Below are 18,644 nucleotides of genomic sequence, written 5' to 3'. Positions count from 1 at the left end.
GCAGTTAAGTCTTTGGTTTTCCATTTGAAAACCATAAATTTTAGCATCCCGATGAATGTTTAGAAGCCAGCTGCCTCAGTCCTTTCCATTTACAGCTGAGGTCAACGTTGGGGACCAGAAACAGGTAATGCAGGGAGAAAAGAAACTGGAATACTGCAGAGCACATATGAGGATTTCTGCCCCATTTCAGAATGGAAGGATTTTTGGTGTTTAGTTTTGACTTTTCTCCATTTCCAAATTTCCCATAATGCTGATCCTATTAGTTCAAAACAGTCAGTCACTGTTCATTTCTTTTTCCCCAGGCTCCTCCACATGGTTCCCAATATACCTAAAGACTATGTCAGCTGTAAGTCATCTTGAGTTCCCCCAACGTTCTTTTATTCCCCATTTACTCTCATGTATTTCAAACTATAAAATTGGGACATCCCCATTAGCTGTGAATGGGGAAAACCCCGTTAGCTCTGTAATATTGCTCTATTTACATACAACAAGAGCAAACATATATTGGGCTAGCAAGTCCTGTTCTAAGAGCTTTACAGACAAAGCTCATTTAACCCCCAAACAATGCTGTGAGGTAGGTACAATCATGATCCCTATTATGAAGATGAGGGAGCCAGGGCACAGAAAGTTATGTGCGTGCCCTAGGACCTACCATCAATGAGCTTAGTTAGGGACTAAGAACTTCCACAATGACTGGATTCCTGACAAGCTGTTTCTGTCTCTTTGGCGCCCACACTATTTCATTTTGGATGAAAAGTCACAACTCAATCACTTCGGTCACACCCAGTTCTGAGAGTCCTGTGTCGTTCCAGGTCCTCAGGCATAAAAGCTTCAGGCTGATGGGAAGGAGACTGTCTGTGACTCTGACATCTGACAGTTGCTATCCACTGTCACTTCTCAGCTCTCGAAGGGCCAGCTCCCAGCGCCAGCACCTCACACCCACTCCCCTGTCCACTTTGTTATTTCTCATCTATTGTGTGGTAGGAAATCAAATCACTTGATAATGGCATTCTGAATTTTCTAAAAGGCATACTGAATATCTACTGGCTTCATTTCTGACTTGTAGTTACATCTTGGAAAAAAATTAGAAATTGTAGGAGAGAGAACCTACGGGATTTGGGGGCACTCCACAACCAGGAAAGGTCATGGACTTTAGCAAAGCCTGCACTGCGCTTAGTCATATAAGACTTTTCTCGCTCCTTCCAGGTGTTTAAGTTGTGGGCAGTAACCAGGGCTGTGCCCTGCCTTTGCCAAGGAACATGCCCAGAGTCACAAAAATATCAGCACCTGTGAGGTTTCTTTGATGTAAGCAATTTGAAAATTGTAACCCAGAGTATTCCCAGACCCAGGGAATATTTCCACGTGGCTCAGGCCCGCTCCCTTGCACAAGCTGCTGAATGTGAAAGCCAAGTCTAAGCAGCTGCACACACACTGTCTTTCACCAAAGGGGGTCATCTCCTTCTTTCAGAGGAAGTGGGCATCTGTCTTGACCCAATGAAACCTTTATCTAGTTCCTCTTTCAGATGAGCGCAAACATTTCTGAGACTGTGAAACTAGACTAGCAGCTGGTGTCATTACTATGGTATCTTGGCTTGGGGGACAGGAGAGTAGGAGAAAGACAGCCCTGAACTGTGGGGCACAGACACCCCTGGTTCTTCTAATCCCTCTTCTGATAAACTACTCGGTGACCTAGTGCAAATCATTAATACCTGTATGGCTCAATTTCCTCAGTTGGTAAAAGAAGATCGTACCTCCTACACTGCCTTTATTCGTGAGCTGCTGGATTAAATGTGGTTGGCTGTTAGAAGCATTATGAAACATTACCTATCCCCAACAAGCCACAACAAAGGTTCTTTTAGTTCTTCCTTGTATCTGCAGCCCAAGTCACTGAAAAGTCTGCACCTACACGGACCGCTAAGTCACGGTGCTGGGTCACCGTTCATTTCAGAAGCAGGAGCTAAAGTGGCTTGGATCTAAATCTAGACAGCCATGATCAGGAAATAAGAGATCTCTTCTGGGGTTAGTGGTAATAAGGTAACCCTCACCTCCCATTTTTTGGCCACTGCCCCTCTCTTGGAGATGAGAATGCTACTGAGCCTCCCTATGAGGGTACAGCCAGCAGGTCAGAGCTGTGCATCCACACCCCCTCTCTGGGCCACTGATCCCTGCAAACTAGAATTTTTTAACCCCCATAACTGCCTCCTCTCCTGGGACAGCTGACAGATATACTGAAAAGCCAAAGGCACTCCCAACCTCATTAGATTGTTTTCAACACCCACCTAAGTGAGTTCTCAAACTTTAAGGATCTCTAAAGACTCCAGATATCAAGCTGCCAGACACTAAACAAAGATGATCATGTCATCAACTGGCCACTTCTACCTGCCTTTTTGGTAACAAGTTTTGGTAAGACCTTTCTGGTCTGCCTCATCAGAGATTTTTATTTTTCAACGCCTTTGACTTTTTTGGTTGTTGTTGCTGTAGTTTCAAATGAATACTCTTTCTCTTAAGTGGCAGACAGTCGTCACATTTTCCAGAGGGAGAAATGGAAACAGCAGGAAGTCAAGTCATTTTGCCCAGGGTTTGCTGGTTTTCACAGCCTTAGCAATGAGGAGCTTTGCCTCAGTGACTCAAGACAAAACATACCTCTCTAAGGCTCCCAACTGGAAACCTGGAGTGGGAGCCAGCTGAGCTTCTCACTCAACTGCACTTGGCCAGGCCAGTAAATGCCTCCAGCCTGCAATTTTCCACTTGTGAACTCTGGGCTAATGGAGAAAGCAGAAGAGGCTGATTTGGCTAATCCACAGAAACTACACTACGTCTCAAGGAATGAAAGCCAACTTGTAAGAGTCAGAGAAAGCAGGCAAAGCCAAGTGAAGTTGCTTCTCTTTCCCTCTCCTCTAGAACTCTCACCTTCCCACAATAAAGCCTCTTGAAACTCACAATACCCTACAGTGGTCCTGACTGTGGGGTGGAGGGCGACCTGTCTCAAGCCCTCATGAGAGGCTTGCCTGCGCAATGGGCCCACACAACTAAAGCCAGCCTTTTTATCCTTGGGTTCTCCGACAACTTTTTAAAAAACTGCCACAACCTCTCAGCCAATGGGCTGAAACAGAGAGGGCCACAGATTACAGGCCATGATGGCCTAACAGGCAAAATTTAACAAATGCTCACAGGAGCTTTCAGGCACTGTGGGGGAGAAAATGGGGTGAAGATATCCAGGAGCGGTTAGAACACAGCCATGGTGTAAGGAGTAAAATGCAGGTAAGGCCGCCGCCTCTGCCCTACTGTACACTCACACCAAACGGTAGGACTGGCCTTTGCTAAAAGCGTGGCCCTGCTCCTTTAGATTGTCTGGTGCGCCCGATTGATGTTTGAAAAGGTGTGGTCGGCATGCAAAGGCTCCAGGCGTTACTTTGATATTTTAAAAATGTTAAAGGCCACCGGTAGCTCACTAGAATGAACTCTTAGGAGTATATGAAGGTGTGTGTTTAGGAATAAACGGGAGTGTATTGGAGAGCTGGCATCTACATTGCTTTGGGGGATCGTTACCTGGCCAGGTCGAGGAAAGAATCCACTGTCTCTTTGGGGACCGGAGTGGGGCCTGACTCCTCCAGCCCAAGGTCTCTGGACTGAAGATCCTGAGCGCCAGACCCAGGCTTGATGATGAACGCCAAAACGACCGCGAGCGCCGAGGCGCTTAGCGTGGTGAGGCCGAAGTAGGCGATGGCGATGCCGCCCAGTCGCCCGAGAGAGCTGGCATCCAGAGAGGCTGCGCCGGACACCAGACTGCAGACCACCAGCGGCAGGATAATCATGCGCAGCATGCGTAGCAGCATCTCGCCGGGGAAGGCTAGATAGGTGACCTGCGTGCGGTTGAGCCCGAGCCCGCGTAGCGCCGCGCCCAGGCCCGCGCCTGCCGCCACGCCGGACACAGTGAGCAACACCAGCGCGTGGTGCCTTAGAAAGCCGGTGCAGCGCCGTGCGCGTCCTGCCACGGTCCCGGGCGCTCCAGGCCCCGCTGCAGGCCCAGCCTGGGCGCTGTCTATGTAGCCGTTGGTCTCGCTGCTCTTCTCCGTCTCGTTGCTCTTCTCCATGGCGCTGCCCGCGACTCGGAGCTGAAGGAGATGAGGGATTTAGGCTCTAGGAAAGGACTGGCGTCTCAATGAATGGCGCAGGCGGAGCTGGCGAGGTCCACTAGCGGTGCCGGGCGTGTTCTGGAGCCCGCCCTCGGGAGACTCCCAGTCTGGGCTCTGGAGAGCGGGCTGGAGCCTCGGACTAAGTGGATCGCAGCACGACTAGCTTTCCCCCAGCAGCCGCGGGCTGGAGATGATGCAACCTGGGGCCTCCAGCAAGCAAATTGCTGCAAAGGAGGGATGGGTCTGAGCTCAATCCCTCCACACCCGCGGCCCCGCCCCCAGGGGCTCTGGCCAATCAGCGCCCAGGAGCCGCAGCCCCCTCTAGCTCTCTATCCCGTATTCCCGGCCCCTGTTGCGGTGGGAACAGAGGCCGGTTTGGGGGCGCAGCCCGAGTCGGAGGGGCGCAGGTGGAGCCGGCCAACCCTTGCGCCCGTGGCCGCCTCCCGCCCCCTCGGACTGCGCCTTCGGCCTGCCACTGGGAGGCGCGGTCTGAGGGATGGCTCCGGCTCGCCGGCACCAGCCAGGGCCTCTCGGCCAACAGAGGGCCGGGAAGATTGTGGAACGAGGCTGCGTTCCCTGTCTTGATGGGGGTGGGTGGGGGAGGTTTTCCTCCAGGCTTAGTGCTTTCGCACCCACCGCCCCGTCCAGAGTCTGCCCGAGAATTTACTGATTTCTTTTGCGACGGGGCCACAGCGCTGTGAGCGGCCCCAGGATTGTCATCCCGCCACGTCCTCCTGCATAAAATCCCCTCCTCCCAGAAATTCCTGTGGGGTTGCATCCCCCAGGGTGCCCAGCGCAGGCCCTGAGGGGTCAGAGACAAAAAGGGTGGATGGATTGATCAAGGGATGGATGAATGGATAAATCAGAAAAACTTTATCGCAAGTTCATTAAGGGCTCTGACTCCTCTAAATAGAACCCGGGTCCGAGGTGCCACTAAACCCAGTGCCTGGCCTCGCCACTGCGCACTCCAGAGGGTGGGTTGGGTTCCTCTGCAGCTGTCTTCAGTAAAGATGCAAAACTCTTCTAGAAGACACAGAGCCCTCACCCCTTTTCCAGGTGCCTTCCCCCCCTCCCCCCAGAACCTCAGGCGAATTACACAAATCACTGGATTTGAACCTCTCCCATCCCCCAGCGGTCTCGAGGATACAGTGCAGATGGCTATTTAGCCAGCCTGTGAAGACGGTTCCTCACTGTTCATATTGAATTCATACCCTTTTTATTTCAGCCTTTATTTAACATTTACTCTGGTCTCAACAGATATAGGAGAAAGCTCTGTAGAATTGTTTTACTCTGTCACATTTATTAGATTTTTTTCTCATTCTGTTTTTGAAAACAATTGTTCTTTCAAGACATTTGTGAAAGGGAAGCCTTCTTACATGTGGTTAACCTGAATTAAAGAGGAAGGTAATTTCTCTATAGATGTCTGGCTGAAAAGGAGTCACTTAAAAACATGTCATGACAAAGATCTGTGCAAATCAAAATGCTTTCTTAAGGAGCTTTAAGGAGCTGTCCAAATTTTGAGATAGTGAGGATTTCCATTACTCGGAGCAGGACAGCCAGTCATTGGCTGGAGCTTGTGGAGGTTATTTTGGGGGCAGGGTGTACATGTCATGTGAAGAGCTATACATATTTTTATCTGGTTTTGAAGAATGCTGTTTATTTTTTTTCTAGAAGAAAGAAAAAATTCTAGAGATACACTATTTTGTCAACCAACAACTCCCTCTGTTTGACTACCATTTTTGTGCAAGGACTCTCAAATCATGCTCCAGGGATGAACTTCCAATTGCCTGCTTTGCATCTCCACGTGGACATTCCACAGGCAACCCAACTCAGAAGTCAAAAACTGACCTCATGGTGGCCTTCTTCTTCGAGCCTGCTTGTTTGTCTTGAGTTCTCTGTTTCTATTACCAACATTGCTGACCTTCAGTCACCTCTGCTTACAATCTCAAAGTAACCTTGAATCTTCCTTTGCTAGTGTCTCCTCTCATTTTAGCAACTGCCAAACCCCACAGACACTGTTTTCACACCCACTCCTCCCATCCATTTCCACTGCTATCATCCTTGGCTCCGTTTTTATTTCCTCGCTTCTTATCTTGACTATGGAGTTGTTCTCCTAATTAGTCTTCCCATCTCCAATGCTTCTCTTGTTTCAACCATCTTACACTTTGCTTGCCTCAGACCAATCTTCCTAATAAATAATTTACACGTTAGGATTAGGTTCTGCTTCCATTTAACAGGAAAAATAAAGGAACAATTTCCTCTCCCTTTAAGAACACTTCCTAAAAGTTGTATACACTGTTTTCTTGATATGTCATTAACCAGAATTTAGTCACATGATCACTCCTAGCTGCAAGAGATATTAGGAAATGTAATCTTTATTTTGCACAGGCTTATACCCAGTTAAAAATTAAGGGGTTTGGGTGGGGGTGCTGGAGGGGGGCATAAGGTAGTTAAATATAATGAAAAAATACAGTAAGAAAATTTTTCAAAATTGAGGTTTTGTTACTAAAGAAGCAGGAAAGAATAATACTGGAAGACAACTCCTTCATGCCACTTCTTGTTCAAAGGCTTCCAGTGCCTCCTGCTGAGTTAAGAATATGCTTTCACCCTCACATCCAAGACCCACCATGATCTGACCTCAGCTCACTCTCCAGCCTTGTGACCTCTATATGTACAACAAAAATGGAACTGCGTGCTACTTCCACATCTTGCCTCTGCATCCAATCCCAGTTTAGAAACTACTTCTCTCCCGAGGTCTTTCTTAATTCCCTTTGCTCCAACTCTGCTTGCTGCCCACAGCTTTTTGTGCCATTCTATGCACCCCAGAGCTGTGTTAATAGTTAGCTCTCAACTGGGAGCGGGGCACTCTCTGCCTTACAGGCACTTTCATTGGACACGAGGGTGGTGCGGAATGGGAGAGCTGTGCTTGAGGGCGCTGCATGCCATGCTGAATGTATCTGTTATAGAACGAGCACAACCTCTCCTTAAGGAGGAGCTGGTCTCTTGGGGCTTCCTTCAGGGACTGACTGCCTTGTAGCAGCTCTGCCCACATGTGAGACAAACTGAGAAACAGGCGTTTGCTCCTGGCCTCCCAACAAGTGGTAAAGGGTTTCATTTGGCTTTCTTTTTACCAATTTCTCTCCTTTTGCTCTTCTACTACGTTTCTTTAGTCTTCTCATAATTTTTATATGCCTCCTGTTTGTGGGTATTTGTACAAAAAAGTATCGATCCCTGTATTTACACACCTTCATCCACACACTTAGTATGTGTTCTCTCTGGGTTCTAGGTGTATAAGTACCGGATTACAGAAATACCTTAACGTGACCCAGTCTGACACCGCTCACTGTCCTCGCCACTGTCATCTGATGCTTGAAGCTCTCACTAGTCTGGAGTATTGTTCAGCAAGTCTTTCTCTCTCCTTCCTCTCACTTGGATGGGAGTGTACTTACCCCTTTGACTTTGAGCTTGACCATGTAGCCTACTTGGCCAATAGAGTAAGTGGACATGAAGAAAGCAGAGGTGTCAAAATAGTTTTGCAGAGTTGCGCTTGGACTCCTGCATATATGTGACCCAGCATACATGTGACCCAGCATACGTGTGACCCAGCATGTCCCAAATACATGTTTCCCCTTCAGCCTGGCACCAGAACAAAGTGAGAATCCACTCTGCAGCCTTGAGCAAGCCTAGATTCCTCACAGCTTGAAGGAGAGCACCCCAGGCAATGCACAGACCCATGAGTGAGAAAAATGAATGCTGTTGAAACTCACCAAATTTTGGAATAAAATATTATGCATTATTGCATTATTACACTATTACATTATTATGGCAATAGCTAAGTAATAAAAATTCTCTCTTCAATATCCGCTCCAGTTATCTATCAGTGCACAACAAACCACTCTAAAACACAGTGGCATAAAACATCAGCCATGTTCTTTTTATGTTTCGTAGGCTAGAAATCCAGAAAGGACACGGCAGGGGGTCTCGCCTCTGTTTTCTGGTGACTGGAGCCTCAGCTGAGGTTCAATGGTTTAATGACTGGGCGTGACTGGGGTAGCTGAGCTAGGGCCGTGTGCCTGTGGCCTCAGTTCCGGCTATCCTCTGGATTCCTCGGTTCTTTCACACATTGCATCTACTGAGGCTGCAAAGTCCAGCGTGAATCTTTCATTCACAGAACTGGCACCTGGTCTAGTGTGGCTGGAGCAGCTGGGGCTGGCCTCTCCCCACTCCCTCTCTGGCCAGCTTGGGTTTCTCACAGCATCATGATCTCAGTGTAGTCAAACTTCTTACCTCGTGGCTGACTTCCCTCAGAGTGAGTGTTTTAAGAAATCTAACTAGAAGCTGCAAGACTTCTGACTTGGCCTCAGAATTTCCAGAACATCACTTCTTTCACATTCTGTTGGTAAAACAAGTCACTAAAGCCAGCCCGAATTCAGGGTAGGAGAATTAGACTCCACCTCTAAAAGGAAGGAGTAGTAAAGAAGGTGCAGCTATCTTTGATCCACAGTTACATCCTTAAAGCTAACACGTGCACACGTTCTAGACCAGAGTAGCACACGAGTCGCTGCTTCCGCTGGTGCCCTTGCTCCGGTGTCTCTCTGGATGACTCTGTTAGGAAGTTGCTCTGGCATCACTTAGTCATGTTCTTAAAACCATGGCTGCACCGTCCATCACAAAGACTCAGTTTCCCTCACTGAAGCAGTGCTCTGGAGTTTTTACTCATGAGGTGATAAGAACAGTATTTTTCTTATCTTGTCAAAGTGACTGTCACTCCCAATGTGCTTATGTGTTGGTGGATGGTCTTTATTATACACACATGCTGACTTCTGCCAGCAAAGAGGTTATTTCAGTTCTAACTTCATATCTGGTGACAGTTTGATATCTTCCAAATAATTTCGCAAGAATCCCTAGTGGCATCACTAGAATCAGCAGGAATTATTTTCTGCCATGAATGGTCTGAAAAAAAAATTGTCTCCTTCACCACAGGCACATTTGGATTCTAGAGTACTTCTTATCTTCACTGAGACAGCAGAGAGTTTAACTAACAATTATTTTACAAAGATTAAACTTCAGTTTCTTTCCATGTTAGCAAAACACAACTTTGTAGAAAATGCAATGTAACTTTTTAAAAAGGATATTTGTTTTTCAAATAGATCAGATTACTTAGCAAACAGAGCAAGCAGAGTGAAAATCCAAAGTAATAAACAAGCTCCTTTTCTGCTACAGTTGACGACTTAGTATGTAGTGGCACATGGACGACAAAGTGCTGGTGACTTTGTGGTCTGCACTTTCCCTCTAGGCCTTCCTCAGAACCATCTCCACCCACCAAAAAAGAAAAAAGGGGCCCTGAAGATGCCCTTAGAGCCGAATGGTCAGGCATTCACTTAGAAAAACAACTGGAGTCAATACTAAAGGGAATTTAGTCAGAGTGGGAGTGAAAGGCAGGATGACACAGAAATGAGGTATCTGTCTCTATGGTTTCAGAGAGGAGCTAAAGCTCTGCTAACTGATATTTTCTTCTAAGAGAGGACTGGTGGGACAGGAGCGCCGAAAGGCATGCGTTAAAAGATGGGAATGTAAGTTAGTTTGGTGTCTGTGTTTTGTGGGCAAGGCTTCTAAGAGTGGGACTTCATTCAATGACTCAACCAGATGTTTACCGAGTTGCTTTGCAAAAGTAAATCACTTTGCAAGGCTCCTACAGTAAAATACAGAAGAGGGGAATATGGATTACCTGGGGAGCTGATGAAGATGCCTATTTTGAGCTTGGAGAGAGCCTAGGAACCTGCATTTCAACAAACCAATTCTACCCTCTTGTCTCCTCCCCACCCCAGATTATGAAATCAAAAAGTATCTTCAAGGACATTAGATTAATAGAGTTAGAAAAATCTAAGATAAGGTCTAGGGCTAGGCCTTCAAAGCCTATTGATCAAATCCTTCTTACTAAGAACAGTGCTAAAAGGTGAGAAGCAGGTGGGATTAGAAGGAAAGGGGATTGGCAAGGGTAGAGAAGAAATGGGTATCAGTTGTAATGAGTTATAGTCGCCCCCAAATTTATTATGCCTAGCACAAGGATTCACTGAAGTCTGTTTGGGCGATAGCCAAGGACCCCAAGGTTAAAGTTAATTAACCTTGCAAGAAGAACTCAGTGGTCCCCAAACTTGACTCTCATCAGGGTCATCTAGAAAGGGTTTTAAAAGGACAGATTCCAGGGCTCCAACCTGGAAAAATTTGTTTTTGTAACTCTGGGGTGGGACCCAGGCATCCATATGCTCTTTATTCTTCCAGCTAACAGATCAATGAGATGTGATAACCAAATGCAGTGGAATCTGGATTAAAAGACAACTAAAGCATACTTTTGAGACCAGTAGGGAAATTTCATGTGCACTCTGTGTTGAACTTAATGTTGAGTTTCTTAGGTGTGGCAACCGTGTTCCGTATAACAGGACAATGGCCTTGTTCTTGGGGGAGAATGGAGAAGTAGTAAGGGGTGATATGCCGTGGGACTGGCGCACTGCTCTTGGGGGGCTCGGCAAAGGGAAGTTTGTGCGAATACAAAGAGTGCTGCGTGGGGGAGGCACGATGTTAATGACTGGTGAAACTAGGTGAGGAGTAGATGGCTCTTCACTGTTTTCCTTTTGAAACTTTTCAGTGGGCTAAAACATTTTCAGGATCACAAAACATCAATTTTTTATGAAAGAAGAAATGATGGGAGGTAGGGGCTAACTTTTACAACAGAGTTGAGCAAACTTAACAGAAAAGTACGGGTTCTGGAAGCTTGGAGCAGGGAGAGGTCAGGCGGGCTGCACCTGCGGTCCTCCAGTCACTCTCCTCTGGGGCGAGCATGACCAGTGACGCTCATGCACAACGTCCACAGCCGCAGGCGTAGAGGTGATTGCTGACCACCCACCTGTGACACGGCAGCTCTTCCTTCTACTTAAGAAAAAATGTTGGCCTTCAAGTGGTGTTATCACAGAGATAACTTTGAAGTTATTCAAATTTATTTTATAAATAATAAAGCCTTAATTTCTGTACTTCCATGTGGAAGTTGAAAATTCAGTAAATGACTCTGATGTACAAAGAGAATGTCGATTGTTATCTGTAATTGCTCTAAACTTTGTCACGGGCAATAAAAGCACTGGGTCATGCAGGGTGGAGCAAATGGCTTTAACTTGACAGTGAATGTAGTATCTTTTTTTTTCAATTTTATAAAAAAATTTACTTGTGTTTTTATCCTCACCTGGGGACGTTTTTTTTTTCATTGCTTTTAGAGCAAGGAAGGAGGAAGAGAGTGAGGGAGAGAAACATTGATGTGAGAGAGAAACACAGATTGGTTGTCTTCTTGCATGCATGCGCCCTGACCAGTGATTGAACCTGCAACCTGAGAATGTGCTCTGACTGGGAATCGAACCCACGACTTTTCAGTCTATGGGACAGCTCCCAAACCAACTGAGCCACAATGGTTAGGGCTTTTCTTAACTTAAATAGCCTCCTGTGGGTAACGCAGAGTCTTTTGATAAATACTCAGAATTTCAGACTTCCTCACTATTAATAAGTGACTCTATAATGTGATCATAGAAAAATTTAAGAGAAGTTACAGTTAAAAAGAACTAAAGAAGAGTGGTGCTTTACTAATAAGAAAACCACATGGACATTGTGACTGATTATGAAAATAGTCCCCTACTTCATCTGTCCCTGTGCCCTGACCCTTTGTCACATTACTTTTTAGTTTAGGGCCCTCCAGCTCAGTCTGGGCTCAGCCATGTGATTTTCTTTAGCCAAGGGGTATAGCGGACCTGAGGCAAGGGGAGGTGTGAAATGGGCCTGTGTGTGGGTTGGGCTTTTCTCCTGTGTCCATGCTGTTGCCCTCAGAACAGGTCTGGGCTAACCTGCTGGCAGGAGAGAGACACGTGGAGTCCAGTTGTGTCCTCAGTTATCACAGCGGAGGTCACCCCAGATCAACGTTCAGCCAGTCAGCCCCAGATATGGGAGCAAGTCCAGCGAAGATAAACAGAGCTGTCTAGATAAACTACCTCCTCCCTGAATGTGAGCAATAGAAAGTTATTGTTGAGTGCCTTGGAGGTTTCGTGGTTCTTTGTTGCTGTGTTAGTCCAAGTCCTCTAAGAAGCAGATGGCAAGCTGTGATAAAACACACAGGGATTTTATTCAGGAGACACCTATGGGAGAGAAAATAGGGAGGGAGCTGCGAGCTCGGAAGGCAATGCAAATCTTACCCCAAGTGTAGGGGAAAGGGCAGGAAGGTTGGGTAGAAATGTCCTAGGCTGTCATGCAGTCTAAGGGAGGTTTATTAAAGTTCCTGGGAATCTCCAGCCAAAATCAGCTTTCAGAGGAGTCTTGAGACTTTCACAGATAGGTCTGAGGAAGTATCCCCAACTGTGCTCACGCATTGGCTGGGAGCAACCTGTGCAAAGCATGGCTGTGGCACAAACTTGGCAGTGGATTTCAGAGCACACTAATTGGTCAATTGGATTGATCAGTCTGCGAGGTTTTTTGTCTTTGTTTTTTTTCTTGTGGCAGCCATCCATACACACTGTTACTGTGGTGAGGCTTAACTGGTAGAGGCACCAGGACTCTCCTTACTTACAGAAGGGCAGTTCTTCATATGGAAGGTACAGCCTCCTAGGGGGCATTTTAGAAATATCTAGGGGCACTTGGCTGTCATCGTGATTGAAGGGTGCCACTGGCATTAGTGGGCATGGCCCAAAGATGCTAGATGTACTGCAAATCACTGGACCATCCGGCACAACCCATCACCCTGTGCTCTTCAGAAATTTTCGGTGTCTTATATGGTGCCCACAAGGGAATAACCTGTTTTAAATTATCTGAAAGAAAACTATGTGAGTCAAGACATAATTCTGTTTACATAGAAATATCCAATTTTTGCCCAAAATAAATATGTACTACATTTCTGAGATCATAATTGCTGTAGACATTAAAGAAAGATTGCTTTTTTTCAAACCACTAAGTATTGGCTGCCAATACTAGGAAGTCACGCCACCAAGAAACACTACTTGTGGTATTTGAATCACCAAGTCAGTGCTCTGAGGCAGCCTAGAGCTGTGGCTGTGGCAACTGTGTGCAGTGTGCAAATACTTGATTATGTCATAATATTCTCTGTGCGATCATTCCCGAGTACTTGCTCCAACAAGACATATGTTATTTTGCTATACTGATTTTCCTGAAATGATGTGTTAGGTAGGCTATATTATTTATGAACTTCATTTAAGGATGAAAGAAGGTGCTGGGTCTGACATGGCTAGGAGTGAAGGTAAGAAATAGGGAGGAAATGTACACCCATTATCATAGAAGCATCATTTACAACAGCCAAAATGGTGGGGGTACCCTAAGTGTCCACTGACAGATGATAGGATAAACAAAATGTGGTATATGTACACACAACAGAGTTTTAAAAAGCCTTATGATGGAAGGACATTCTGACACCTGCTACAACATGGATGAACCTTCAAGACATTATCCTAAGTGAAATAAGCCAGTCACAAAGACAAGTACTGCATGATTCCACAAATTTACCTAGAGTAGGCAAATTCGTAGAGACAGAGAATAGAACGGTGGTTGCTGGGAGCTGGGGAAGAGGGATGGTGAGTTGTTGTTTAACGGGTATAGATTTTCAGTTTTGCAAGATGAAAAGAGTTCTGGAGGCAGGTTGCACAACAATGTGGATGCATTTCACACCACTGAACCGTGTGCTCGGAAATGGTTAGGATGGTAAATTTTATGTTGTACATATTTTGCCACAATAAAAGGAAGAGAGAGAGTAATCCAGGCCAGACTCTGGGTTAAATATGAATGGATATTAGTGTATAATAGCATCCATTAATTTATACTGATATTTAGATACACAGGTTTATATACTATGTAGACATATTTCATATCATATTAAAATTGATCAGAAATGATATGATGCATGAGGAAACTGGCACCTCAGGCAATATTTTATCACAGAGAAAGAATTTTAAAAAAGACTTGAAGAAACTGGATTTTAATTGGAAAGTCTGGGTGCCCTCATGGCCTTTGCACTGGTTGTCCATCTATTGTGACCCCACTTCAGGACCCCCTTCTCTGCTCTGTGGCGTTGGAGTTGAGCCACATTTCCCTCATCCCCTTGCCAGAAGCTTCCATGGTTCTGGGAGGCCCTGGTGGGAAATGTGAGGGTAAAAGAAAGGAAAACAGGGCTTCTTGCCTGTTTCCGCCTCCTGTCCGGCAGTAGCTGTAGCTCCAGCTTCTAACTTCTTTTTGCAGCCCCAGCTGCAGCCTTACACAGCCCCTTGGGGGTGTCAGTGTCCAGGAGGCCACACCTTCCACAGCAGCCAGAGCTCCTCTGGGACGGAGCTAGAACTGTGGAGAGAGGTCTGGGAGCCTGCCCCTCTGAGTCCTCCCCTGAAGTCCTGGTTTCTGTTAACTCCGTCTCTTCCCTTCTGCTCCCCAACCCAAAGGTAATGCTGAGTTATTAGTCTCTCAATTAGTACTCTCTGGTTTACCTCAGCATTCCTCTTTTGTCCCCACCCCAACTCACACTTTTAAAAAATGTTCTTAGTTTATTAATTCATGCACACTCACCACAGATAAAGTCACTGAAGAATTTTGACTCCTTCTGCTGCCCCGTCTCCAGCTCACTTTTTCCAGTGCCAACAGTAGCCTCTGCAGACCCCTTGAATTTCTTCACCCTCTCCTCGTGTTCCTTTTGCTATTTTCTTGAGGTCTTCTGCTCATACAGACCATGTCTTGCAAGTCTGTGTTTGGGTTCATTTTTCTTTGCATAATCTAAAGAACCACAATCCGTGTCAAAGCCAGCTGTCCAGCCACCACCAAAATGGGTTCTGAATCCAATTACAAGGATGACATCTGTCTCATACATTTTGGCTAATTTTCCCTGAATTTCTGTCTTAAGGACTGTTGCCTTCCCAGGGTGAATGACATCGGTAACCATTTGTTTCTGCTAGTGTAGTCTGTTGGTCATGAACTTCCTGGTCCAGATAGTGACTGTGTCATTCAGGATGGCAGCCAATCTCCCAGCAGTCAGAAAGGAAAAGAGCCCCAGCTAACACTTTTGTAACCAATTGCCTGTCTTGTCTCTCTTCCAGTGGAAATTCCCTATGTGATTGCTGTTTCCCTTACTGCACCCTGGCTAATGAAACGTTTTAAAGATACATCACATCTACCTATCCATAAAGTGGTCTGGTGGTGATGCTGCCCCTGCCCGTGTTCCTAGGGCATGAGCTAGTGGGGATCCCTACAGCTGCTAGATTTTGGTCTCTAACATTATTTTCTACCACAAGGAACCAGGGACCCTTGGAGGGTCATTGACTTTGTAATTCTATCTTTGGATCATGGAAAATAGAAATGGTTTAGAACACCTTATTGTTGTAAAAAAGCAAAATTTCTTGTCAAGACCTCTGGGACTCCCATTGGCCAGGCTGTGCCAACCTGAGCATTGAAAACAAAAAAATATTCTGTGGAAAGCATGAGTACATGATAATATTCAAAAGAAACAACTAAAATATAGCACATTCAAGGAAAGACAGTTATGAGTTTCAAATAGTGTTTGCAGAAAATGCTCTTTATGCTAATGCAAGCATATACCCACCACAGTCCAATTTTAGTTATAATCTAAGCACCATCAGTAAAAACCAGATAGTGAGAATTCAGCCTAGCCCAACAAATATTTGCCTGGGACAAGATCAGCCTAGAAAGAGAACTCTGATGTTCTGTGCCCGTCCCACATGGTAATTCATGTATTCAGTAATTCAACCAAGTTTTTCAATGAGTATTTATTGAGTGCCTGTTATGCGCACTACTTAAGGCACTTGGGATATAACTGAATAAAAAAACACAAAAATATTCATTCTAATAAAGCTTACAGTTTAGCTAAGAGAAGTCAGTACCCAACATGCATAATAAGATAGTAAGTTATATAATAAGTTAGAAGGTAGTAAATGTTATGGGGGGAAAAAAAGAAAAAGCAACAGAGGGTAAAGAGAATGAGGAAGTCCAGAGGAGGGCAGTTTGCAGTTTTAAATTGGTAGGACCTGTCATGAAAGTGAGGTTTGAGCAAAAGCTTGGAGGAGATGAAGAGGCTGTCTGGGGAAATAATATTCCAGGCACAGACCATAGCCTCAGCAGAAGCCCTCACCTGGAAATGTGCCTAGTATGGTCAAGGGTTAGAAGGAGGCCAGTGTGGTCACCATGAAACGGACAAAGGGCAGGGTAACAGGAGGTGTGGTGAGGGCAGGGTCCAGAGAGCCACGTGGTGCAGGGTCTTGTGGGTCATTATAAAGACTTTGGCTTTTGTTCTGAGTGAAACAGAGAGCTGCCGCACAGTTTGGAGGGTGGCTAGGCTGGTTTAAAATGATCTGTGCATTAAGAATAAGCTGTAAAGGGGATACTAGAATAGATGCAGCAAGACCTGCTGGGAGGCTATTGTAACTGCCCAAGTGAGTGATGATGGTGACTTAGGTCAAGGTGGTGGCACAGAAGGGGAGGAGCAATCCAGTGCTGAATATATTTTGAAAATAGAGCCAAAGGTATTTGCTCATGGAATGGATATGGGAGGTGAGAGAAAGAAAAGAGACGAAGTCAGCTTCGAGGATGAAGCTGAGGTTTTGGCCTGTGCAGTTAGAAGGATGAAACTGACATCCAAGCCAGGCGAGGAAGGTTGAGTGCAGCAGGGTTTTTAGGGAGATAATAAGAAGTTCAGTTGTGTGTTTGTTAGGTTTGAGATGTCTAGATATCCCCGTGGAGCTGTTGAGTTAGTATCTGGGATCTGCGTCTGGAGTTCGGCAGAGGGGCATAGGACTATGGGCAGTAGTCAGGATGGACAAGGCTAGGCTGCAGTAATCAACAACTGAAAAATCCCTCTGGATTAAGACAACAAAAGTTGACTTCCTACATGTAAGTCTCTGTTCCATGTTATTTTCTCTCTGGAATTCAGACTAATAGAGGCTCCACTACCTGCACTATTTCAGTGAAGAGGAAAAAAGTGAGGGGAAGTGTCTCACTCCCTCAACAAAATGCTTCTGCCGTGAAGTGGCCCATGACTTCCACTCATATTTCTTTGGCTGAGACAAGTCCATGCTGAGATAAATCCCCAACCTTAGAAGGTGAGGAAGTATGATTCTCCTGTGCTCCTAGAAAGAGAAGAACCAGAGATAGGGGTGAGCAACATGAATGCCTGCTACAGATGGGAGTACACAACAGAAAGCCACAGGCACACAGGGGCATTTAAAGCCATAGGCCTGGAGGGCATGACCAGGAAGTGAGTGCAGAATGAGAAAAATGAGAAACCGAGGGCAGAGGCCTGGGGGACCTCCAATAGCCGGAGGCCACAACCTTAGTTGATACAGTAAGTTGGAGATGGCAGTCCTGTTCCCCTTGGTTACATGAGTAATTTGTAATTCCAGGATGAAGTAATAAATTGACAGCATCAATATCTTAGTGTAAATTGTGCTTGAGTAAGTACAATAGCAAGTTTTAAATTTTTGTTCTGTTTGAGTATGGTGTGTTCTTCATGGTGCTTTAAGTGATGAGGTTAATCTGATTTATTTATTAAATTTGTAAGTCACCTTTGAGTTATGAGTCACTTTACTTTTCAGATTTATAAGTCTGCTGTTTAGTGTTTGAAGATCTTGGGAGAATCATGTATTTGTGACTGTGGTTTGAAAACTCTACAGGAATGTGACTAATCCATGCAGCCAGTGTTCAGGGAGATAGTGATCTGTCAAATGTGTAGGCTCAGTGAGAATACATTGAAGGGAAAGTGGAAGTGAGTATTTTCATTTTCACACAGAAATTACTGGATTTATATGTTGGGGACTGCCCTGCCTTGTCTCAGGAAGCTGTAACCCCCCGTGACTTAGGCTGAGTGAAAGACCTCTGGATCAGGAGCCACTAAGAAGACAAAAACTTATTTCCCTGGCATGAACGCTGCCTGTTCTAATGCCTGGCTCTCATTGCATGATCAGCAGTCAATGACAGGTAACAATTCTCTAAGAAAGAGAATGAATCTAAGACAGACACGATCACGTGAGAATGCCTTAAGGGAAGAGATTCGGGGCTGTGGATATGAAGGGGTGATGGACATCAACCCCTGCCACCTCGGCTTTGTCAAAGCCTGAGTCTTTGTTCTTAGATGTGAGAAATCCAAGTCTCCTGGCTGCCTCTGTCTCCTGCCCTTCTCAGGCCTGTGGAAATAGCAGGGGTGGTACAGCCCAGACCAGAAACGGCAGACCCCCCAGGGTAATCAGGCCTGGGACATAGAATACGCAAGATCCTGTAAGATCTATTTGCTGGAGGATGTTATTAACTTGGAATTTAAAGGCACAGACAGGAAACCTTTGGAACTTGTAGTCCTTTCATATGTTAAAACCCCAAACTTTGCCCAGAATCACAGTGGGGTTTCTGTCTGCACCTTTGTAAGTCACCTACTTCTTTTGATCTTTTCTCTGGTCTTTTGATCTTTTGTGGAGTCTGTGAATC

At 45.6% G+C, this 18,644-nt stretch overlaps 1 protein-coding gene and 1 pseudogene across 1 annotated transcript in view; both read right to left on the bottom strand.

The window, feature by feature from the left end:
- The window catches only part of SLC1A4 (solute carrier family 1 member 4), a 29,484-nt gene extending 25,103 nt beyond the window's left edge, over nt 1-4,381 (bottom strand). The window contains exon 1 of the mRNA XM_028516521.2: nt 3,550-4,381. Within this exon, the coding sequence (XP_028372322.1) occupies nt 3,550-4,094 (545 nt within the window). The 5' untranslated portion in view covers nt 4,095-4,381. The remainder of the gene's footprint in view (nt 1-3,549) is intronic.
- A 7,264-nt stretch (nt 4,382-11,645) lies between these two features.
- Nucleotides 11,646-17,242, bottom strand: LOC114498689 (annotated as a pseudogene).
- Between the last annotated feature and the right edge of the window lie 1,402 nt (nt 17,243-18,644).

The sequence above is a fragment of the Phyllostomus discolor genome, chromosome 6 (genome assembly GCF_004126475.2).
Source record: "Phyllostomus discolor isolate MPI-MPIP mPhyDis1 chromosome 6, mPhyDis1.pri.v3, whole genome shotgun sequence".
Classification (NCBI taxonomy): Eukaryota; Metazoa; Chordata; class Mammalia; order Chiroptera; family Phyllostomidae; genus Phyllostomus; species Phyllostomus discolor.
This window is presented reverse-complemented; position numbering and strand designations above follow the sequence as displayed.